Source organism: Sceloporus occidentalis, unplaced genomic scaffold (genome assembly GCF_023333645.1).
Source record: "Sceloporus occidentalis isolate IW3139 unplaced genomic scaffold, rSceOcc1.0.p SCAF_6, whole genome shotgun sequence".
In the NCBI taxonomy this organism is placed as follows: domain Eukaryota; kingdom Metazoa; phylum Chordata; class Lepidosauria; order Squamata; family Phrynosomatidae; genus Sceloporus; species Sceloporus occidentalis.
The window spans coordinates 65891761-65916289 of NW_028316986.1; the positions used below are offsets into that span (position 1 = coordinate 65891761).

Genomic DNA, 24529 nt, shown 5'->3' on the forward strand with positions numbered 1-24529 from the left:
TTGTCTAATGCTATATAGCACAAAGGGGAAGGCCACATTTGGGGTGGTGTCCTTTCTCTCCTGACCCACTCTATGAACTCTTCTTCTTCTCTCAAGAGTCCTGAATGGCACTGTACAGCTCATATTCCAAGTTATCTAGAGCCATGAAGTGCACTTTTCTTTGTGAGTGGAATTATACTGTGATATTTTGTAATGGATAACACTTGTGATTTTGTTTTGCCTTATATGATGAGCATAGCATGGGTTGTAATTTATAACAACCATGGGTCTTAAGAGCTACATACTATAGAGTGAGCTTCCTGGCTGAACAGATTTGAACCTATTTTATCCAAGTGGAAATCCAGTAGAAGCTATTCTGTCAGACTTGGTTTTGATACTAAATTAGATTAGTAATTGCCTAATATTGCATTTGATGCTAATTATTAAAAAATGGAACCTCTTTCAAAATTAAATGACATCTAAAGAAGAGTGTGTATGTGTGTGTGTGTAAGTGTGTATATTGAAGCTGATTTTACAAAATTTAACTGATTTGTAACCTATTTTTTAAAGGATATTTTAGCAAGAATTGTTGACAGGATTCTACAGGCTGGACATAGCAATAATCAAGCGTCTGTAAAATATTTAATAGAATGGAGTATCGTCTTGATTCTACACAAGTTCCCTCAGTTTCTTCAGAAATTCTGGGATTGCTTTAACTATGTGAGTAACTAAGATTGTTTTAAAAAAGCGTATCAGTTGCATTAAAGATACAAGTGGTCGAGTAATGCAGTTGTATTGATTCCTTGTATTAAATGGATTCCTTTAACTAATGTGCCTCCCCCTGTGTACATTGACACTGAGAACATCTGTACTATTACAGTAACAGAAGTTAAGACTTTGTATTTTGGAGACATACTGTATATACTCAAGTATACATCTAGAAATGTTAGTCAAAAAATTGACCCCAAAAACCTGGGCAGACTTATCCATGGGTCAATATAAATACCGTATTTTAACTCATAAAAAAGGGAACCATGCCCTGGTGAAGGGAAGGGCATAATGTGTCCTGGAAACACTGACTCCCCCCCCCCCCCCCGCTCTCTCATCCATCCAGCCTTTAGGGCAAGCCGAAACAGTTATGCCTGTCAGAATTTTTTAGGTTCCTTGGCATCATTTTTCTTTGCTTCATCATTTAGATCCTTTATTGTATGCCCCTAGGTTTTACCATTGACTTCTCCATGGGTCATATCAAAACCCATAATTTTGGCTCCAAAACCTGGCCTCAACATATACATGAAGTCATCTTATAGTCAAGTATATATTGGTAATCACTGTTACTAGATCCACATATGGCATAAAAGTGTAATTAAAATGAATGAAATTACACACATTGAGCAGTCTTGGTACTAACACATGGCTTACTTTTCAGGGGGAAGACCAGCTTAAAACTAGCATTTGCACGTTCTTAGCAGTGCTGTCACATTTTGATACAGTTCTCCAAAATACATCTGAAAAGGCAAGTACTTTTGCTTTAGTGTAAGAAATTGAGTGTAGAGAACAAGATGCTGTTATCCACATTTTGGTCCCATCCAGATAAGATAACTACTGTATGTTCTTTGAGGGGCTGCCTTGGAACACCATTCAGAAAAAGCACAGAAAGAGCTCTGTTGGATCAGTCCAACAGACCAAGGCCCATCTAGTCCAGCACACTATTTCCCACAGTTGCCAATGTATATGGTAAGTCCACAGTCAGGACATTAATGCACTAGCCCTCTCCAGTTGTATTTTCCCAAGAATTGAAATTCTTGGGACCATACCTCTTTGAGTCATAGTATTGCCAGCCATAGATAGTTTTTCCCTCCCTGAATTTTTCTAATTCTGTTTAAAACATTCTTAAGTAAGTGGCTGTTCGAAGAGGTATTCCCTTTTGTCTGTCCTGAATCTCTAAGCATTGATTGGATTTTATTGGTTCTAGTATTACAAAAGAATTTTTCTCTGTGTCCATTTTCTCTGCATTATATCTACCTTTGTGGTCCTTCTTGGTCCCCTCAACGCTAGAAGCCTGCACATGTATTAATTTGTAAGCTCTCTTAAAAATATTAACAATGGGTGGAATAAAATTAATTAAATCGAATAAGAATTACTTTTAATAAATAAAACTAAGTATTTTTGAGTAGCCTGACTCATGTATGCAAGTAATTATTATGAATAAAAGTTTTTTGGGGAGATTTTAATAGACACTGTACTATAGTAATATAGTTACATGAGAAGAATAAGGTGAACTGTACTGCTGATCTTTGGGTACTTTAATACAGCTTCTTTAATGGTTGAGTATCCAGCTGTTCCATTGCCAAGTATAAAATGATTCATATTCAGGAATCAGAAGAATTCTGTTTATATGATTTCTTGCAAAATTGTGTACAGATTCAGAATTATGTGCTAAAGAATGTTTTTTTCTCTTTAGATTCCAGCTTTGAAGAAAGCCCTTGTTGTAGTTCTACAGTGGTGTTTTCATCACAATTTTAGTGTTCGGCTATACGCTTTAATTGCTCTGAAGAAAATTTGGGGAATGTGCAAAGCATCATTTGTGAATGATTTTGAAGCTTTAGCTCCAGTTATTGAATGTAGTCTCAATCAAGCAGAAAGCATGCATGGATCAGGGTTAGTAATATATGTTTTATTTTTTTATTGCCATTCTACCGATACCATGGACTGCCAAGATAAATTCGTCTGAGAGCAAATCAAGTCTGAACTGTCACTAGAAGACAAAATGACTAAACTGAGACTGTTGTAGTTCAGTCACATCATGAGATGGCATGATTCATTGGAAAAGATGATAATGCTAAGTATGGTTGAAAGCAGGGGGAAGAGGGGGAGACCATGTTACTGGTAAATTTACTAAATAAAGGAAGCCACAGACCTGAGTTTGAAAGACCTGAGAATCACCATAAATCAAAGCCATCTTGACAACAAGAACAAATGCTTGGTGTCTTGTTTTCACATTACCATCTGATCTTCTTATTGTGGCCTTCTTTGCTATGCTCTTGGAAATGTTAACCTTCTCTGTATCCTACCCTTCAGTGACTTAATGGCACTGTGGTTCAGAGGTCAAGAAATTTTGATATCCTGGCTGGACAGTATGACTGGACAGACCCAAACATCACATGTAGAGCTCTGCATCACTAGAGCACTAATAAATCCCCACTGAGATTCTGCACAGAATCTACAGTACATCAGTGTCCACCAGTCATCTTGCCTACCTTGTATTGCACAATCACCAGCCACTGTCACAGCAAGTATACAAGTTATGATCAGGAAGAAGCAGGTTTTTCTTGGCCTCATGTCTTGTAAATAGTGACACTATTTACAAGACTCAGAATATGACATCTTCCTAATTGAATTATTCAAGAATTCCATTGAGAACAAGACAGTCCATCAGTCTCACTTCAGATGCTAGTGTAGATTTACAGGTTGATTTCATGCTCCGAAACCAATTTGTAAAATTTCATGCTTCGAAACCAGTTTGAATCTTCCAACTTCCAGCAGATCCACAACAAAGAGTCAAGCTCATCGACCCTCCTTTCTTGTAGCTTGGGGAGCTCTTTTTCAGAATATTTCACTATCTGTTTGAAATGATGGTTTCCTCACTGTTGCCACTATTGCACCTGAGGGGCCTGATTTGCAAATGCATGCTGATGTATTCCTTTTGATTGGTCTGGGGGGCCCTAACCTTTGCATTTATAGTCCAGAGAAGAACTCAGAAAATCTCTGGTGTATACATGCCATGGCTTAGTGCAGGGAGAGATGAAGTATTTTTTGTGGCCCTTAAACTGTCTTCCCTGTCTGCCCTTTTTCTGGCCACAAAATTGAAGTGCCTCTCCTGGAAGCCTCAGTTCATATTTTATTTTGTTATTTTATTTATATCTCACTTTTCTCCCAATTGGGACTCAAAGTGGTGTTTTCCATAGCAGCAATTATCTTTTTAAACAGGTTGAAGCTTCCTAAGCATTTTAACATGTGGGAAAATAACTTTTTCAAAATCAGAAATGGACCTCTGTCTACTTCCTTTTTTAGTTTAGGTTTCTAGGGAATCTTTGCAGGCATTGGACTATTCCCAGGAAAGAACTGGGAAAACTGGGAAAAAACTGCCCCAAGAAGTTTCCCATCCTTGGCTAATGGGGTTATAGCCAAACAGATTCATTGACAGATGTCTATGCTCAGATGGGATTCCATATTCATTCTGTAATTTGTTGTTGTGTGCCATTGGGTCATTTTCAACTTATGGCAACCCTAGGGTGACCCTGTCATGGACTTTTATTGGGTTGATTTACTCGAAGGGGTGTGTGTTTGTTTTCCTCTGAGGCTGAGAGAGTGTGACTTACCCAAGCTTCACCCAGTGGGTTTCCATGGCTGAGCAGGGATTCACCTTGGTCTCCATATGACACCATGTATTTTTCATAATTGTACTTTTGCTTTGACTATTAATAGACAGTGGAAATGTTTCCCTATCACACATCAATACTATTACAATCTGCAGGAATGCTAAAAAGAATTGGCAACGTATCCAAAAGCACTTCTTCTTTGAAAATTTTCATCCGCTTAAGGACTACTGTCTGGAGGTATGTACATAGTGCAGTACATAATCAGAGCTGGTTTTTTTTTAATGCTGTCCAGATTGACCCATCTATATGTTGTGTTGATGAGCATGCTAGTGTAACAATGGACTATAAGTGTAAGAATTAGAATCATAGAATTAGTTCAGGGAGATCTGGCTTCAAATTTCCACTTTCTCATGAAGCTTACTGGGTCACTTTCTGTCACAGCCTAACTTATGTCACATTGATTGTTGTGAGAAAAATGGAATAACCCCTTTAAATGAGCTCTCTAGTGAAAGTGGTGTTAGTGATGGTGGTGGTAAAATTGTATTAAAACTACTGATTTTGTAAAATTAAATCCAAAGAATACTATAAAGGGAAATATATTTGTTGAAATGATTTTGTAGCAATTACAAATGGGGAGCTAAAGCTTTAAAATTAAACCCTTCAAATCTTACCATATGCCAGGCCACATTTTCACTGCTTAAACTGATGGATATTACTTTTGGTATGGCCTAATAAGGGGCATGCCTGCTCTACGAAAATCATCAAAATTCTGTGCCAAAGTAGTGTTCATTATGCAGGTAAATGCCTGGTTATGTACAGTTCGTATTTGTCCTGTTATATAACTACTTAAAAGCAAGTTGCATTGCAATTATTGGGAATTACACTTGTCCCTCCATATTCATAAAGGTTAGGGGCACAAGACCCCTTTGAATATGGAAAAATGCAAATAACAAAAACACCATGTTTTTACCTGAGAGGACACCTCTCTAGGAATGTCTAGGTTGCAACCTAGATATTCCTAGAGAGAACATATTAATCAAATCTGTGAATAATCAAATCCACAATTATCAAGGCTGCAAATATGGAAGGATGAGTGTACTTCTCAGATGAGTTTATAGAATTGAGGATTTATTCTGCTTTGGAGGATTTTTATGAATCCTTTAAATTCTCCTTCCTAGGTCCTTGGACTCTATTCCCATGCTTTCAAGCCTACCTCTGCATCTGTAAGATAGCTTTAAATAAGAAAATGCAGATCCGTAGGGAGCGACCAGTCAGGCCCAGCTCCATCAGGGCTAGCCTGAAGAAAGAGGCTCCTCCCTCCATAACTGTCATCTTCCGGCCTGAGAGGGAGTGACCAGGCAGGCCCAGCTCTATCAGGGCTAGCCTGAAGAGCCCCCTCCCCTTCCAGTCCATCTGCCTTGGTCCAGGCCTCAGAGGGAGAGAATAACCACTGGACCTCATCCCCTTTCCCACCACCATTCCCTTCTCCTTTTGTGTCATGTCTTTTAGATGGTAAGCCTGAGGGGCAGGGAACCGTCTAATTAAAAATAATAATTGTAAGCCGCTCTGATAACCATTAGGGCTGAAGGGGGGCAGGGTATAAATACCATAAATAAATAAAATAAATAATAAATAAAAATAATGACTAAGAAGGTGCCTTGTATTATTGCCAGCAAGCAGTTTAGAGAAAATTAAATTGGCCTGCTTGGTTCCCATTAAATTCAGTTAGATTTAAGTACATGTAAATCTCAGTGGGAGATATTTGGACAGTTTGCCTGGCTTATTGTGCCCCTGGTGAGTTCAGTTTTCAATAGTAGCTGATATTTTTGTTTTTCAGACAATTTTTTACACCTTGCCACGTCTTTCAGATATTGCGGAGGAGGAATGGATTCCTATCTCTAAATTTAAAGCATTCACAGACCTCCCGCTGAGCTCAACTTTTCCATGTTCCCATTCTTGCACTACACTTCTGGATTTAAAGCCAAGTGACTGGTGCCAGCAAGATAGGGGTAAAAGCTGTTTATATTTTAATCATGGTTAAATTATTTGTGCTGGTTATCTTTGTTGTTGCTGTATGTCTTCACGTTGTTTCTGACTTATGGTGACCCTAGGATGGACCCTGTTTTCCAGAATCCTAGTCCAATGCTCAAGTCACTATACCTCAGCGGCTATCCTGCTATGTATATTTTTTGAAGTTAGACTAAAATAAATGTTACATTTAAGAAATCTCATTCTTAATGAGAGTGAAGACTATTCGTCCTAAATGATGTAATTTTGAAAGGCTAGGGCTTTCAGGACAACATTCGTTACATTCAAATAACTAAATCTATTTCAGGTTTGAATTCATCTGAATCATGTAATGAAAGGAAATGGACAGATGTTCAAAAAAAAATTATTCCTTGGAAAGACAGCATGTCAGATTTGGATCTGGAGCTTGTATTTCAAGATCGAACTACTAAACTTGGCAAATCAAACAGTAAATTGATTGTTGTGGCTTCTCTCCTTGATAAACCCACCAATTTAGGAGGTAAGTCTTACTCCTCTTAAATAAGTGGTGCTTAAAAATAAATATGGTCTCATTTTTGTTTTTAAAAAGTAAATTGTTTTACATTTGATCTGGGCAATGCTTTAAGGATTTTCTGAAAGAAACAGATAGCTGCATTTTAATGATCAGTATGGAAAACAACATGCAGATATCTTTCTTTTTCCCACTTACGCTAGAACAAGTTAGAACTGTTTGTACAAACTGCTTGTCTGTGTTGTAAGATATGCAGTTTGTTGAAGATCTTAATGGCCAAGAAGCTGCATCATGAGACATAGCTATAGTGACTAAGGGGCTGTACAAACAGCCTGTTTAGGGGCAGCTCTATGCCACCCCTGATTGAGCTGGATTGGGGATGCAGCAGCTGCACGTCACACCCCCAACCCGCTGGAAAAAGAAGCCATGAAAAGGGGCTTCTTTTCCCGGAGCTACAAGGGTGCCATAAGGGCTACGTTTAGGCACTGCACATGAGCAACATCATCATGGTGCACACCGTCTGTACAGGCACGCGCCAAGATAGCGCCTGGGGCACGCAATAAGGTTTCTGAGCATGTAACCCTAGTTAGGGCCCAGGCCAGCACAAAGTGCTGTTCTGTCCAGGCCCTAAATTCTGTTGTCGTACCTACTTCTGCTTAGCCACCACACAGCAGTGCCCCCACTGAAGGGTTCCTGAGGCATAGCTAAAGAGAGCCCTCAGGGTCCTGCTGCAGCTGCCTGTCTCACTGTGGCCTGCAAGCCAGAGCACTGAAGTCATCACTTCCCAGTTCCCCAACCAGCAGTGCCCAAGAAAACCTTTTTATTGAGGAAGGTTTTTTTTTGGAGGGGGGTGATGTTTGGTCATTAATGACCATAAACAGGGATTCCAAAGGCTATGCAATTGTAATTCTGGCTTGTGTGTGTGCCTTCAAGTCATATGGCGACTTATGGTGACTGTATGAGACTGCATCTTCGCATTTGAACCAGCTACAGCCCCAAGACCATCAGGGGAAGGTTTTCTCTTGGTACCACCACCATCACAAGATTGGTTGTTGAAGCCACAGAAGAGATCCTTCTCTGTGGCTGCTCCCAACCTCTGGAACACCCTACCATGAGGCTAGGCTGGCCCCCTCCCTGCTTGCCTTTCACTGGCAAACAAAAACGTTTTTATTTAGGCATGCTTTTTAACATAACAATCATGACAGGGTGGTATGGGTGTGTTAGTTTTGTTTTTAATGTTTTGTATTGTTTTATGTTAATTTTGTGCTGTTTTAGTTAGATGATTTTAACTGTTTTAAATTCTTAATGTAAAGTTTTTAAAATGTTTTTATCTTATGACCCACCTTGGGTCTCTTTCTGGGAGAAAGGTGGCATAGAAAGTGAAATAAATAAATGTATAAATACATGCATTTCATACAGTTTTTAAAGGCAAGGAATAATCAGGTAGTTTTGCCAGTTTCTTTCTCTGACATGTAACCTATAGTACCTGGTATTAGTTGGCATGTCTCCCATCCAAGTACTAACCAAAGTTGACCCTGCTTAGCTTCCAAGATCAAATGGGATCTGGTGCTTTTTGAGTATCTGGACCCTGGCTTGTGATCTAGTAAATAATGAACAGGATGCTAATCAGTAGTAAATCATGCTATCATGTTTGTGAATAGTCTAACTTTTAAAATAATGAGAAATCACATGCTGAAAGTGCTCTGCTCGTTTGTAGGCTTGTGTCGTACGTGTGAAATATTTGGTGTGTCTGCTCTAATCGTTGGCAGCCTTCATTACACAAATGACAAACAATTTCAGTACCTCAGTGTTTCTGCTGAGCAGTGGCTTTCTCTTATTGAGGTGAGTAAAAAAAAAATTTAAATGTAATTTGGCTACAATAGATGCTTCAGATATCTGCTGGTGGTTTTCATGAACATCCATGTTTTTTTAAGTAGGGCTTCATACTGATATAAAGGTATTGTGAGTTAACTGTTGCCTTCACAATACTTTTGACTTTTTCATTAGCAAGCAGTGTAATACAGTTCAGGTTAAGCATTTCCCCATAACAATTAAATTGTGAGCAGCCTTGAGTCCCATATTGGGAGAAAGGCAAGATACATAGCCAAACAATTAAATAAAAATGTAAGAGTTAACCATGTATATAGGCACTGTGAGAGAGTAGAAGAGTGAGAGAGTAGAAGAGGCAGGCACAGCTCCATTATGCCTAGGCCCAGCAGCAGATGAAAAAATAGACAATATCTACTGGACCTATTGCCATTCCATTTCTCTTAAGTTTGTCTTAACTTAGATTGTAAGTCTGAGGGCAGGGAACTGTCACATCAACAATATGTAAGCTGCTCTGGGAACCTTTTTGGCTGAAGGGCAGGATATAAGTACAATCAATCAATCAATCAATCAGTAGCTGACTCCCCATAGCAGGGCAGGAGAGGGTTGGAAGTATTTGACTGGCCTCCTGTCAGAAATTGGTTGCAGACTGACTAGGTCCCCAGCCTAATCCTACAGGATTTTTTGTTTTTATTAATAAAAGACAGTGCTTTGTCTTAATCAGTGTCAGTAAGAATAATTTATCATTCTGCATCAGCCTTTTGAGGAATCAAAATATAATATGTAACAGATAACAGCTCTGTAATATATTAATGACTTTTAAAAAAAATTATACTTATGTCATCTTTTAATGTGCAGGTTAAGCCGTTTCAGATTGTTGATTATTTGGAGCAGAAGAAAATTGAAGGCTACACAATAATAGGTGTTGAGCAAACAGCTAAAAGTTGTGATCTAACAGAATACTGCTTTCCAGAGAAATCGCTGCTGCTGCTAGGGTAAACGAGAAGAGCTTTCTTAATCATGTGTTTCCACAAGAACTTTTTTCATAGTGAAAACACAGAACTGCACAGTTGGAAGATGGAAAGAAAATGTTTCTTATGATATCCTCCTCCTCAGTTTTCTATAGGGCAAGGGTGGCAACTTTTCCTTTCTTTAAATATATTCCTGTTGGGTTATTTGGGGAGAGGGCTGTTCTTTTCTTTATTTTTGCCAACTCACTTCCAGGCCCGGATGGCTTTCAATAGGGACAAGGCCATTCTTTACAAGAGACGCTGACACTACTTGCAGAGGTCTGTATGCTCACCTGCCTGCCATCATGCTATTTCAGCATCTTTCCCTTGCTTTCATCTTCTGGGTTCCGTCTGCTGTAGAGGGTGATAATGTTACATAAAAATGTATCAAAACCACAACAACCTTACTGACTGGGATCTAACCATTCTGTTCTCACAGCTCCTCAGTTCCCTCTTCAACTTTAAAAAGTGCCATTAGACATACTATTCTTCACATCCTGGAAATGGAGATCAAGTAATAATAATCTTGTTTATCCATCTGTAAATATGAAACAGGGAAGAGTTTGTAATAGTAGCATAACTTCTCCATTATTTTGAGTCCTTCCAGAGCAGTAAGATAGAGGAAGGCCTTCTCCAGAGGCTCAGCCCATTTCTCATATTTGAACTGTATTTTTTGCTGGAGTTCCATTCATTACTACAGCAGCTTCTTTTAACTACCCCAAAGGAATATGATTTTTTTTTTTTTAACCAGAACAACAGCCGGCACCTTTGCCAGTGAGAACTAATCTGCAGTGAGCATGTCACTATTTTAACCCTGGAGCTCCAATAGAGTTGCTACTGAGGCTGTACTTTTCCGCCCCCCGTGAGAATATGGGATGCTCACTTACTCATCCTGACCACTTCTAGTCCCAGCTACTGAATACCTTGAACAGTTCCCCAAGGTCTCAAACTGGTTCTTATTTATCTATTAATAATCTGGGATCTTCAGTATGCAAAATATATACTCTGTATATGGAATAGCGACTGAGCTATTGCCCTTAATACTAACTATAATGTATTTGTGGTTTTCTTGTTGTCAGAAATGAGCATGAGGGAATTCCTGCAAATCTGATTCAGCAGTTGGACACTTGTGTAGAAATTCCACAACAAGGAGTGATTCGGTCACTTAATGTTCATGTAAGTGGTGCTCTACTCATCTGGGAATATACTAGACAACAGATTGTCAAAGAAAAAAAAACAAGATGAATGCACAATTCTTATTAAAGCTGTTGCTGTAATGGTGCTACAAAATCAAAGGAGTAATTATAAATGACATTCTTTATGATCTGTATTCTGCACACTTTTTTGAAAAATAATGTAAATGCCTTAAAACATGATTAAAGTTATTCAACATTTGTTTTTTCAATTCATGTTTCTTGGTGCTCATTCTATCATATTGATGCTGCTTTGAAACATAACCTCTAGCTAGTCTTCTGTAGCACAGTGGCTGCCTATGCACCATGTCACAGTGAGGCCAACATGGAGTTGATGAGGCAAGTGTTACTCACCCTCTGCCTTTGTGTAGTGAACACTTGTTTTGGCACCTAACATAACATACTCAAAAGGATTCATTCCACATGGTTGCAGGTGCCATATGAGTAGTTTATAAGATGCCGTCAGCCCAGGATTTTGTAATTTGTTTTAGCCAAACATAAGGTTTTAATGCTTGCATGGACCCAATTAAAATTTTTGATTCATAATTTAAGGAATCCTGCCCCCACACATGTACAAGATACACACTGGATCAACTAATATAGTTTTAAAAATCCAAATAGTACTGAAACCATAATGGCTGCTGTTCACTGAAGATGTAATTCTGTAAACAAACTAAGTGTGCACACTCATTCACGGTTTAGCAGAACTGTACAGCAGTGTTCATCTTATTTGTCTTCAAAAAAAGGAACATCAAAATGCATGTAAAAGCCTTATTAAGAAAAGGAAAACAGCAAAAAAAGAAAATTGATGAATTTGCAACATAAGACTTCAGTTGAATCAGCACACCTGTTGTGCTTTATTGGAAGTGGCAAATTTTCAGTTCAAACATGATGAGTGGCCCGTCCCTTCCAACAACCACTTCCCAGAACAGGTGAGCTAGAGCTTTCACACCAATGCTAGGTAAGCACACTGGCATGCTCTTTAGGTAGAAACTGTCATTGTCCTTTACTGTTGTTGACATTTTAGGTTTCATGCTGGTACTGGTTCTTCTGTAACCTTTGTGGCGATCATCTTCATAAAAATGGGCAAATAACTATGACGTCTTGGTTGTCTCTGAAGGCTGAAAATCTCCTGCTTCCAACTGTGCTTTATATTTTAAATAATCTCTTCTTCTATCAAAGTATTTAACCTGTTTTAAACAACATCACTGTTAGGAAACCACACCAACACAACAAAATCCTAGTGTAACCCAAATAAAACCACAATCCCAAACCATCTTTGACCATTTTTTAATTTATTATATTAGTTATATTTATATTGAGCTGCTTACATGGCTCTCTTCCGTCTCACTTTATACTCACAGTATCAAGTATAAAGTGAGGTAAAGTTAGGACATGATGCAATAAAAGTGAATTTTCCAAGGTCACTTACAGGTGAAGTAGACCAGCACAATACGCCAACTTGGGGGTGGTGTGGGGGCATGACATTTAGACACTGCCCCCAAGCTGACGTCATGTCGGCTGCCCAACCACATGGTGGGCAGTGTTGCAGCATACTGGCAGCATGGCATTTAGACGCTGTACACCGCAAAGCCCCCGCTGCAGGAGAAAAGCCAGCTTTTTCCCAACTCAGGAGTGGCTTTCTGCCCCATCTTTTTGAGCCGGCAAATAGCCAGATTGGAGCTGCGGCATGCGGTTGCTGCAGCCCCGATCCAGCATTCAAAGGGGTGGCCTCAAGCCACCTTTGAGCCATTCTGTGCTGGCCCTGAGTTCCATGGCTGAGTGACAAAACTTGGATCTTCCAAACCAGTCCAACAACTAACCACTATACCATACTAGCTTTCATTTTATTTCATAATGTTAATATTGTTATGCTGAAAGATTCACACTGGAAGATGAGTAAATGGCTGTCAGCAAGACCACTCAAAGCCTATTACTAGTACCCAAGAGGGTAATACATTGAGGGAATACATTAGAGAAGAATGGTTACTGAGCAACAAAGAAACCTAAATGTGAGATCAGAAACATCAGGACACAATCTATTTCTAGATAACTGAATTGGAATTTAAGTTTGTTAACACGCTTTCAGAGAACAGGACCCAGAACAATGGATGCAAGCTACAGGAAAAGAGATTCCGCCTCAACATTAGGAGGAACTTCCTGACAGTAAGGCCTGTTCGACAGTGGAATACACTCCCTCGGAGAGTAGTGGAGTCTCCTTCCTTGAAGGTCTTTAAACAGGGGCTGGATGGCTGTCAGGGATGCTTTGATTGTGAGTTCCTGCACGGCAGGCGGTTGGACTGGATAGCCCTTGTGGTCTCTTTCAACTCTTGATTCTATGGCGGGATACAGACTGCCCCTTTGGGGCGGCCTGCAGCTGCTCAATTAAGGCACGGATTGGGGCCAGGGCAGCCACAATCTGGCACTTTTCAGGACCAGGGAGAAGTGGCAAAATGCCGCTCCTCCCTGGTCCCAAAAAGGGGTGTCCTTGGGGCTTCATGCCCCAGGACACCTCGGGAGCCGCAGCCAGGAGAGAAAGGGGCCACTTGGCCCCTTTCTCCCGGCTTCATTCCCGCAGCCGTTTGGTGGCTGCGGGAACAAGGCATTCCCTCAGAAGGAGCTCCATTTCGGAGCTCCTTCTAGTGCCGTGCCTAGGACGCCGTAAGCGGCCTGGGATGGTGCAAGGGCATCACGCGTGCCACTCCATTTGGAGGTGGCGCACATATGACGTAATGGGAAGCTGCCATGATTACGCCCTCATCACGTGCTAGAGTTAGGCCTCAGGGGGCCGAGCGCCCAGAGGCAACCCTAGCACGTCACGATGGCACCCCATGAGTGTTATTTTGGAATGGGCACATGCCTTTACACTCCATCTAAAAAGCTCCCATTCCTTCCTCCCAGTTGAAACCTCTCTATTGTCTGACTCACCTCTGCTATCTCTTTCCAACCATGGCCCCCTCCCATTGCTCGACAGTTGCTGGACAGTTGGAGGGTGTGGTACTAGGCATGCAGAGCTATCTCCTAACCTGCTTCCCTGGTGTTAGTGACAGAAACTCTTGTAAATATCTACTGTTGGTAGGGTAACTATCACTATATGCATATAACTTCTGATATCACTGTTCAGAATTCCACACTGTGCCTCCCAGGTATACTCAAGTGTGTTTGTGTACACACCCTTAAATTCTGGCTAACACTTCACACACAACAACAACAATAATAATAATGTTTTATTTATATAGTTCAATAATGTAACTATAGTCCATGAACTTTTATACCAAAATATATGTCTTGTCTTCAAGGTGTTGCATTTTTACATTACTGTTGTTAATGAGGAGATATAGATGTATCAGTAGACAGGAAGCAAGTCTAATTTCTATGACTTTATGTACCCAATTAATCATACTCACACACTAGTGCTACTTACCCACTGCTGAGGACATGCGTTTACAAAAGAGCACCTAAACTTCTCACACTTAGATGTGTCTTCCATATTTTCATCTAAGCACTTCCAATATTCATCCCGGGTTTCCCAGCACACTTTCCTTTCCTTCATTGACGGTGCTGACATTTTTGTCACTAGTATAAAAAAATAACAGTTTTCATTTCTGAACGGCTTGTTAATTTCCACAGTTCAGATCAGTTATCATTTTACACTGTAACACTTGAAGAAAGTACTACTATTGAGTTCACTGGTAAAGCCTTCCAACAACTATGCTTGGGAATTCAAGCATCCACATTTACTTGAAAGTCACTGTGTTCAATGCAAACTCACATGTATGTCTGCACAGAATTTGAGTATAAAGTGAGGGGAGAATAAGATGACCACCAAGCTTACTTATTTAAAATGCTTTCTTTACACTTTGAGTTTAAGAAATTAAGAACATTTCTTCTAATGTAAGGGTTAATTTCCCCCTATTTTTGGACTTAAAAATGTGCTTTAAAATGCTCTCTTTCACACTGAACAATTATGAAATGAAATGAAATAATTTATTATGGCACATGGCCAGCATATGAATAATTATGACTTTGATACCACTTCAGCTGCCATGGCTGCATCCTATGGGCTTTGGGATGTATAGTTTAATGAGGCATTAGAATTTTCTGGCTGGGAATTCTAAGTACATAAAACCCCCTACAAATCCCAGAATTCTATAAAATGAAACCATAATAATTAAAAGTGCTGGTAACAAAGTGCCAAAACTGTGTAGTGTGAAAGAGAGCATTTCCCTTGCATAAAACGGACTGGTTTTGGCACAAAACACTTACTTTTTGCTTTTTTTTTTGGGGGGGGGGGGATAAAGAATGCCCTGAAATATTAAAAATGTTGTCGCTGTTGTGAAGTGAGAACCTGGGGAGGCCTGGATGAAGTGAGACAATCACAGAATGCTGTGGTGTGGGTTATTGGGGGCAATATCATGGGCCACTGGGGGAATGGAAAAGATCTGAATGGGTTTCTGAAAGCTGGGAATGTGGATCATGTTTACTTTAATTATTATATAATAAATCTTTACTAGTTTTATTTTCTACAACTGTGTCCGTTTTTATTTAAGAGCTGAAAGGGAGAACTTTACCACACTGAACCCACTGACCAACACAGCCGCTTTTCCAGAAAAGTAGCCACTCTGAGGCCCAAGTACCAGATTTAATAAGGGATCCTAAAAGTAAAAGGGTAAGGTGACTGATTGGCACCCAAGAGTTGGAAGCGCAGGGCCAACCTGGAGAGGGGTGAGTCACATTTTTATAGGGTGTGTCAATACTGTGAGGATGGCAATGATTGGAGGGTGTATCAATGTGTCAGGACATAAGTTCTCTTTGGGAATGAAAAATTTCCAAATATTTTTTACGTCTCTACTCAGAGGTCCCACTGCACATCCACAATTTATTATATTCAAATATTTTAGATTATGGGATTCCTTGCCACTGTTTAAAAAGTCCTCTTTAAGGAACACACCTACTATTGAACAAACAGGATAATCCTCTAATAGTCTTTGGCATCTGAGAGCAATTTTTGGCCAAGAATATTTCTGTACCATTTTCCTTCCATAAGAAAGGATGTCTAATTGCTTGAAGATTAATCAGCATTATGTTTTATTCATAAATAAATTACTCAAAAATAATTGGAAAAACAAATGTAGCACCGGTCCATGAGCCTATCTGAGATACACCACTTCTTGCCAGGTAGAATCAGAGGGGCCTGCATCTCCATTCTGAAAGAACCAGAATATCTATTTATTTCCTTCAATGCCTGGCTTCTTGACATAGGGGGAAGAAGGCTGGAGCCCTATGCCTGCCTTTTGGCAACAAGATAGCAATATTAGAAACACTGGTAACTTGAACTTTTCTTTCAGGAGCCTATTCATCACCTGCATCACAAAAGACTGTACAAACTGTAGTGAGTACTAAGAATCCACAAGTGCTCTAAGGAATTCTGGTCAAGTCTCTCTATTGAACATTTTGTAGCTAAGATAACAAGGGCCCACAACTATCTTTTCATATCCATATTCATACAAAATAGGAAGTGTTATTTGAAATTCTAAGACTACTAACATTTACTACTTAACACTGCATTAGCAAACAGCATACTAAGCTGTATTCAACATAGACTCTCTCCAAGAGCTTACCATCCACTTTAAACATTCAAGATAATCTCAGATTTTCAAATGAAAAGTTATAAGAAGCTTGTAGGTATCTATTGCTGGGGATTTCCCATATTCTCCTTCCTTTTTAGCATTATTAGTTCGACAGTTTACATTACACGTGAGCAACATGAACTACTGAACTCCACAGTAAAGAGAAAAGGAATGTGAATTTCTATGCCATTTATTCTGGTCCGATTTCCACTTAGAAAAAAATGTGGGAAACATGTGGACCATCAAATATTGCTGCTGGACTTCAACTCTTATCAGCTCTAGCCAGCATAGCAAATGGTGAAGGATAATGGGGGCTAGAGACCATTATCTGGACAACCACACATTGCCCAGCCATGACAGATTTATCTTGTCATATGGCTCAAAATGTGTCACCAACATACCCTTGAAAATAGAGGTGTTTGGCTCAGAAATCAGTGGGCAGATTCCATGAAAGGAGTCCCACTTTAGTCCCTGCATATAAGCTGCAGCCGAAAATAGATGATAGTCTGGATAGAGAGAGTAATTCTGGAATGGGTGAACAAACAAATGGAAGTTTAGCTTAGACCAGATAAAAGTTTATTATTCAGCAGTTATCAGCATGGGGCTGGGTTTACAGCCTGTTCTGGATGGGTATGTCTTCCCTATGAATGTTCCTTCCAGGTTCATAGCCTAGGCATGTTCATGGATCTACCACAACTCCTGGAAGGCCAGATAGTTGCTGTAGCTAGGACCTCTGGCCAATGTCAGCTGCTCATCAGCTGAGCGCCTTCCTAGGGAAATGATCTGGCCACAGTGATTTATGGCTTGTTGTTGTATTATGTATCTTCAAGACATTTCTGACTTATGGCAATCCTATCATAGGGTTTTCTTGGCAGGATTTGTTCAGAAGAGGTTTGCCATTACTTTCCTCTGAGGCTGAGAGCATGTGACTTGCCCAAGGTCACCCAGTGGGTTCCATGGCCAAGCTAAGAATCAAACACTGGTCTCCAGAGTCATATGCCACGCTGGTTGAATTGCCTCTTGACTAAGTTATTGTAATGTGCTCTGTTTACAGTTGTCCCAGGAAAGCATGGAGAAGCTAAACTAGTACAAAACACAGCAGTCACACTACTGTCAAACATACAATTGATATTACTGCATATAATATATATATAATACATATTACTGCATATATTACTGCAATGGCTTCCAATTTGTTTCCATTTCATTTCTTGTTCTTTCATTTTATTGCCACTGTTTGGGGAACTGGTGGATAGAGAAGAGACATCATATAAAGAGTAAGTGTGATGTAAGGTGTGATGTATACATTTCAAAAAAAGAGAAGGAAAAATGAAATGTATCACCAAAAAAGGAAAAATATTTTCTACATGCTAATTTATACAAAGAGATTTAGCAGTAACTACTATAAATTAAACATACTATAGTGAGGAAGAGGGACTGGGTGATCCATCTGTCTGCTCCACAGGGCTCTTGGGTCAGGATAGGTAAGATATTAAATTCGTAGCCTGGCTCAAGGATATCCAGCAAGCACTGGGGATTATTGGGGATATGAATCTTAGTTTTAACCATTCAGTGTAACCACTGTGCCACAACAGCTCTTCTCCTGTATATGGAAAATAATGGCTACCTTTCATCCCAAAATTCACCATCCCAACAGACATCCACAAGAGAGTTTTGTTAGAAAGCATAATTCAGAAGGGGAATTATGCTGGCCTTGTTAAAAGCAACCGAAACTAAACAATGAAAATGTGGGATTTTTGAGGAAGGCTCTACATTAGAAAAAGAGGGACACAGGGTGACAGCAGCATGAACAGTTTGTGCTAAATACTGGGAAAGAGTTGATAGTCCTTCTTCTTAAAACGCATTGGAAGTAGCAGAAATGCATACATTTACATATTTATTAAGGAATAGATCAGAAAAAATGTTGTTTTTAGAAACTGGAATTTCTGGAATATATGAAAAGGGCAAAGGGGATTTAATGAGAATAAGGTTTGGGGACTGTGATATATCTGTCATTGAGTAGATGTATACATTTTGCACTCTGTTTTATAAACTGTTTTAAGTATAAATTGGCTGAAATTTAGTTGGTATCACTGAGATAAGGAATTATTTGGTGATAAGGTTATGTTTAAGTTGGAGTAACAATGACATATAGTTATATAGTAGTAGGTCTAATTTGGAAGACATTTATAATGTGTTTATTATTTTATTTTATTTGTTCAGTATAGTTTTTATTGGGTGTGGTCTTGTTTTCTGTTCTGTTTTGTTGTTTCTTTGAGTTGAATAAAGAATTTAATAATTAAAAAAACTCCACTAAAATGAAAGTTTCTCTATAAAGTGATAAGTTCACGTTTTAAAGATCATGAATACAACGGGGGGGGGGGGGGGGCGGCAGACAGAGAACTTTAAGCTACACTCCTCTATCTATCTATCTATCTATCTATCTATCTATGGAATTAAACTCCACAGAATGTAGTACAGTTAGCCCTCCACGTTTACGGCTTTGACTTTTGTGGCTTCGATTATTTGTGCAGTTTTGATTAATATGTTCTCCCTAGGAATCTCTAGGTCCTCCAGCACAACTTTGCCAGAAGCTGACCATAGAGTTCCTAGGAAAAACCCTTATCCAGGCATTTGTAGGTCCTCCAGCACAGACCTAGTTTCCTAGAGGGGTGTCCTCTCAGCTTAAGAAAGGGTTCTTTCCCCCCACATTCACGGGGCCCTTCACCCAGCAAACGTAGAGGGATCACTATATTTCTCAAATGAGGGTGTAAGGCTGTGCTGCAAAATACATTTAAGTCTTCAAAAGTTTACAAAAATCATAGAGTTGGAAGAGAGCACATCCAGTCCAAGCCCCTTCTGCCATGCAGGAACTCACAACCAAAGCATCCCTGACAGATGGCCATCCAGCCTCTGCTTAAAGACTCAAAGGAAGGAGACCACCTGTCAATGGGCATGCTTTGACTGAGAGTTCCTGCATGGCAGAATGGGGTTGGACTGAATGGCCCTTGCTCTCTCTTCCAACTCTTATGATTTAAAATGTATATTCCCTCTTCCATAGAACCCAAGTTGGAAGGGACCAGCCCTATGAGGCTGCATCCACACTGGAGAAATAGCCTGGTTTGGCACTCCTCTAACTCTTTGCTGGCTCTCTGCTATGGAATTCTTGGAGTTAAGAGCATGTTGCTCACAACAAACTCCAACTCCCAGAATCCTATAGCCTTGAGTCAGAAAAAGGGTTAAAGCGGTGCCAAACTGGGCTATTTCTCCAGTGTGGACTCCCTTTCCCAGGACTCCAGACCCTCCGCCTTCACTTACCCGCCGCACTTCCGCCGCAGCATGGAATGCCCGGATGTAGAGCAAGGTGACCCACACCGGAAGTAGGCGAACGATTGGCTGGGCGGCGTTGCCCTAAGCTCCTGTAGAAAGGGAGGCGCTGCTGGACTCAATGCGCGTGCGCGGCGCTGCGGTGGCAGCATTCTTTCGTTGCTAGGAGACGCGGCGGCCTCTTGCTGGGCCTCCCCCTCCCCTCGCCTAAGACATAAAGAAAGGTCCCAAACACACTGCAGGAATAACGCGGTTTGAGACCGCTTAAGCTGCCCTGGCTCAGTGCTATAGGGAATCCTGGGAACTGTAGTTTATGGTGGCACCAGAAGGGAATGGATAAGAGTACACACACGCACACGTTATGGCAAAAGAATAAAAGAAATGCAACCCAGTTCATATGCTAAACAGAGGAGTTAACATATAAGGCCCTATCAAGTGAATGAAAAGGTACCTATTGGAACTCAAACTGTGCCGTTTAAGAGACTTTGGACTTCAGTTCCCAGAAGCCTCAGCCATGTTGGCCAATAATCTGGGATTCTGGGAGCTGAAGTCCAAAATCCCTTAAAGAAAAAGAGCACAGTTTGGGGACCACTGTTCTAATACATCAGCCCCCTTCTATGGCTGCATCCACACTGCAGAAATAATCTGGTTTGACACTACTGCTTTAGCTGTCACGGCTCCATTTTATGGAATCTTGGGATTTGTAGTTTGTTGTGGCACCAGAGCTCTCTGACAGCAAAAGGAAAATATCCCCCCAAACTACAAATCCCAGCATTCCATAGCATTGAGCCATGACAGTTAAAGTACTGTAGTGTCAAATTGCGTTATTTCTGTAGTGTAGATGCTGCCCTCAACTATTTCTGAGTCCCACCAGTGACACATGAATCTTGAGACAAGAATCAGTGGCACGGACTACACTGGGTGACACCCTCAGTGTGTGTGTGTGTGACATTACTGCTCCCCAAACACCTGCCTTTTGGCAGCAATGGGCTGTGGCATTTGCCTGCGCCCCTTTAAAACACTGAAGAGATGGTGTGGCTGAAGAGGCTCAGTGGGAGGAGAAAGGAGAGGACCCAAGTTTTTCTTTAAAATCAATTTTTTAAATCAAATTATTGTTTTAAATAGCATTTTTATCCTTTTTAAATTTTCTTTAAAAAACATCCCCTTTTACCAAATTTTCACTTCAACCACATTAAACTATGCGCTCATTCACACTACAAATTAACCCAGTTTGGAAACCGGGTTATTTCCCTGTCGTTCAGACTTGCACTGATTCTACTTGGTGCAGTTTGTGGGGGGCAACCGAAAAGCCCATTTAAACCGGTGCATTTGGCACCGGATCACTTAGTGGTTCTTTTTTTAAGAACCGCAACAATCCGCATCTGTGATAGTGTGAATGTGCTTTCAGTTTTCGCGCAGCCACTGTTCAGGAAATGGAAGTGCCTGCATTTTGATCCAGAACGTTGGCGAATGAGAACGTCAAACTAGATTTAAATGCCACAGAAAGAGTCGCTGTCTTAAAACATAGCAGGAACAGTGAATCGATTTTGAATCAATTTGCAGATGCAAATCTCTCTATGCAAAAAATGTAAGTGTGACTGACCCCCTATGTATGCATATGTAAATGCTTTGGGGCTGTGTGGCTGATATTGTAATTTAAAGATATAATTTAAATTTTGCTAGTTGTTTACATCACAACTATTGAGAGAAATGGATTTGAATCAAACACATAGGATTTAATAAGAGTTAGAAACATATGAATAAAGTAGAAATCGTATCAGACTATATAAACATATGCTATAATTAGATTACATATAGGGTTGCCATAAGTCAGGACCTCCAAACTGGGACAAATGTAGGACAACATTTTCAAACTTAGGACACATTTTTTAAAAAATGGAGGACACGCGAAAAAATTTAAATTAAATTTAAATTAACATTGTTAATTAACAAAAAAAATAAAAAGGGAAACTTGGATATTAATAATAATAAAAATAAACAAAAATAATAAAAAAAATAAATGCACACAAACCACTCCACCACACTGACTCTCTTAAACAGGCCTGCCCTGAAAAAGTAAATAAAAAACAAGGGCGACCTGAAATGGCCACTCACCTCCTCTTAATCCTGCTCCTCTCCCTGTTTGTATTTGGCACCGATTCCCCTCCCTCTGACCCAGAGTCCTCCTCTGCTCCTCTGCCTCCTTAAGGGGACCAGCTCCCTTTTGAGGCCGGTGCGCGCCTGGGCAGCTGCTTCCTGGGCTCGGCGCAGTCGTGGAGGAGGAGAGGAGGTGGGTGGCCAGCCGGCGACAAGAGCGGCCGCGCACGGCCATAGAAAGGGAGCAAGAGGAGGAGGAGGAGGGCCCGCCGGCTGGCCCCATGTGGCCACACGCAGCCGTAGAAATGGAGTGCACGAGGGTGGAAGAGAAGGAGGGCCTGCTGGCCCCATGCGGCCGCGCACAGCCATAGAAATGGAGCGTGCGAGGGCAGAAGAGGAGGAGGGCCCGCTGCCCCATGCGGCCGCACGTGGCCATTAGAAGGGTGCGCGCAAGGGCGGAGGAGGAGGAGGGTGGCTGCGGGCGGGGCAGTCCTGTCAGGGATTTGAAGGGTTAAAACACAGCACACAGGGAAATGCTTGATGTGTGTGTGTTTGGCCATGAGCATTCAGCAGAGTGGCAAGGCTGATCAGCACAGCTGAAGCTCATTGTGTCAAGGACTCTTCAGTGTCCAAGTGCACATAGCCATGGATGATGAAACCATGTGTCTGGATTGCACAGGAGACACATGACATGGTTACACACTTGAACTCACTGGGTTTGGGAGACCACATGGTCTGGAGACTATATAAACCCAGGGGTTGCAAGGGATTGTTTGTGGGTTTGTAGAAGGAGTTGGATTGGTATGGTTTGGAGTTTTAGAGATCTAGTTTTGTATAATAGCACTGTGAATAAAGAGCACTTTGGGAGACTTAGTTTCTCTGGTGGTTCATCAGAAGAAGCTATAGCATCGGTTTGCTGTGTGTCCCTGGAGGTTCCTGCATTGCTGCAGTTCCTGGAAGACATCCAGTTGCTGTCATCCCAACTTGGACTTTGGAGCCACGCTTTGGCTTCTGGAAATTTGCCAGCTCTGCTCCAAGGGTCTGATTTAACCCCAAGACTCGTTTGAGTTGCTGACAGTGGTTGTTGGACCCCAGCAGTTGCGCTGACAAGTCCTGCTTTTGGAGGGAAACTGGACCGGGAGCGGGCCAAGACCGCCAAAAGCGGGATTGTCCCGCCTGCAGGGGGAATATGGCATCTCTAATTACATATATAGATAATATGGAACCACATATATACATGTATACTATTATAATCAATATATCTATTCTAATAGGATTGAGTAAAGGTCAGCTGAGGCCTTTAGCTGAAAGGGAATTTTATAAAAATATATAGGTTAATAAAAGAAAGTTTAGATAAGCTTTTTATAACACTGTTATTTAATAAATATATTGTTTTACAAGAATAAAGGGGGTTTATATCTTCGATAATAAACAAGCTAGACTTATAAAATATGCTGGGCAGTTATTTTAAATAGTGTTTTTTTGGCTCTATTAAGATTATCAAAATGGCTAAGTGTTCTGTTTAAATATATATATATATAAATAATGAAATAGACTTGCATTACAAATATAGCAGTTAAATTAGACAAAGAAGCTTCAAAGGAAAAAACTTTTGTCTGCACCTGTAAATCAAGGACAATGTTACAAGGGAAAAATAAATCAAATAAAAAAAATCAAAGAAATAAATCAAGAGATATGGGAGTTTTATTCTCACTAACTGACAAGAATACTTTTTTTTATAAAAGGGTGACTTTTTATATATTTGACATAGACTGACCATGCATAATAGGGGGCTATGAATATTAGAACACACTTATGAATCTATAATGACTAATTTAAATGGTCATGAGATGTATGATGAGATATGTTATGGGTGGAGTTTTTACATACATGAAAAGGAGGTCTTAAAATTGATCACACGTCTAGATCTGGCCAATAAAAAAATGAGATAGAAATATTATAACAGAAAATGTCTTAAAAATACTGTGTAAAACCTCAGACGGTGTGCCTACTTGCCTGAGACACCCCGTCTTGCAAGATTGTAACTAATACATTGAAAATTGCTGCTTCACTTGTTTTGTCCTGATTAATTTGATTTGGTACTTTGGTACTTAGAAAAATCTATATCACACAACTATTACCATGACACTGAATGATATGCAGGAATTACAATTAATGAGTAACATTAGCCCGCGCGCGCGCACACACACACACACACAAAAACTAAAGATTCTGTATGGTGTGGGACAGGAGGAGGTCAATGTTGGGAGGATGACACCATGAGTTACCACACCAGGTGACACCAATCCTAGTGGCGCTACTAGTGAGAACTACTGCTCCAGGTAGTACGAAAGGACTCTCTTCCTGGGGCAAATAAACTGCTGCTCCCAAGCAGGAAGATGCTAAAGCAGACCAGTTTCTTTCTGAATGTGGAACGGTGTGTGGGTGCTAACTTGTTGACTGATGTCTAATCTTAAATTGACAGAAAAGGCTGATTTTGACTTGACATAGATGGGTTTTGGACATGCAAGATGAGTAAATTCGCTCTATAGAAGAGCAAGCCGTA

The 24529-nt window shown here is 40.4% G+C and overlaps 2 protein-coding genes across 5 annotated transcripts in view; one reads left to right on the top strand and one right to left on the bottom strand.

The window, feature by feature from the left end:
• TARBP1 (tRNA guanosine 2 -O-methyltransferase TARBP1) overlaps positions 1–11121 on the top strand; it is a 46284-nt gene extending 35163 nt beyond the window's left edge. For 2 of the 3 annotated variants that reach the window (XM_089529893.1, XM_089529895.1), the window contains exons 22-30: positions 550–699; positions 1409–1495; positions 2444–2640; positions 4517–4598; positions 6199–6370; positions 6697–6888; positions 8597–8721; positions 9565–9701; positions 10796–11121. In XM_089529893.1, coding sequence (XP_089386019.1) covers positions 550–699; positions 1409–1495; positions 2444–2640; positions 4517–4598; positions 6199–6370; positions 6697–6888; positions 8597–8721; positions 9565–9701; positions 10796–10961 — 1308 coding nt within the window. In that variant the 3' untranslated portion in view covers positions 10962–11121. Of the gene's footprint in view, positions 1–549; positions 700–1408; positions 1496–2443; positions 2641–4467; positions 4599–6198; positions 6371–6696; positions 6889–8596; positions 8722–9564; positions 9702–10795 lie in introns of those variants that run through there. The other variant, XR_016281728.1, reaches the window with a different exon arrangement.
• A 621-nt stretch (positions 11122–11742) lies between these two features.
• On the bottom strand, positions 11743–19930 carry COA6 (cytochrome c oxidase assembly factor 6). 2 transcript variants are annotated; one of them, XM_089529897.1, is made up of 3 exons: positions 19858–19930; positions 14334–14485; positions 11743–12099 (listed from the first exon to the last, which is right to left on the bottom strand). In XM_089529897.1, exons 2-3 carry the CDS (start codon positions 14475–14477, stop codon positions 12004–12006), a joined length of 240 nt encoding a protein of 79 aa, XP_089386023.1. In that variant the 5' UTR covers positions 14478–14485; positions 19858–19930; the 3' UTR covers positions 11743–12003. The 2 variants fall into 2 exon arrangements, with proteins under 2 accessions (XP_089386023.1, XP_089386022.1); XM_089529896.1 differs by lacking the exon at positions 19858–19930 and adding an exon at positions 17959–18047.
• Between the last annotated feature and the right edge of the window lie 4599 nt (positions 19931–24529).

Bases quoted from the DNA above. Each gene is read 5' to 3' on its own strand.
- COA6 (XM_089529896.1), bottom strand. From the start codon at position 17,989: ATGGATCACCCAGTCCCTCTTCCTCACTATA. The intron at 14,486-17,958 runs GTATGTTTAATT...TTTTTATACTAG, and splicing joins AGTCCCTCTTCCTCACTATA to TGACAAAAATGTCAGCACCG. The intron at 12,100-14,333 runs GTAAGTAGCACT...TGTTTAAAACAG, and splicing joins ACGCATGTCCTCAGCAGTGG to GTTAAATACTTTGATAGAAG.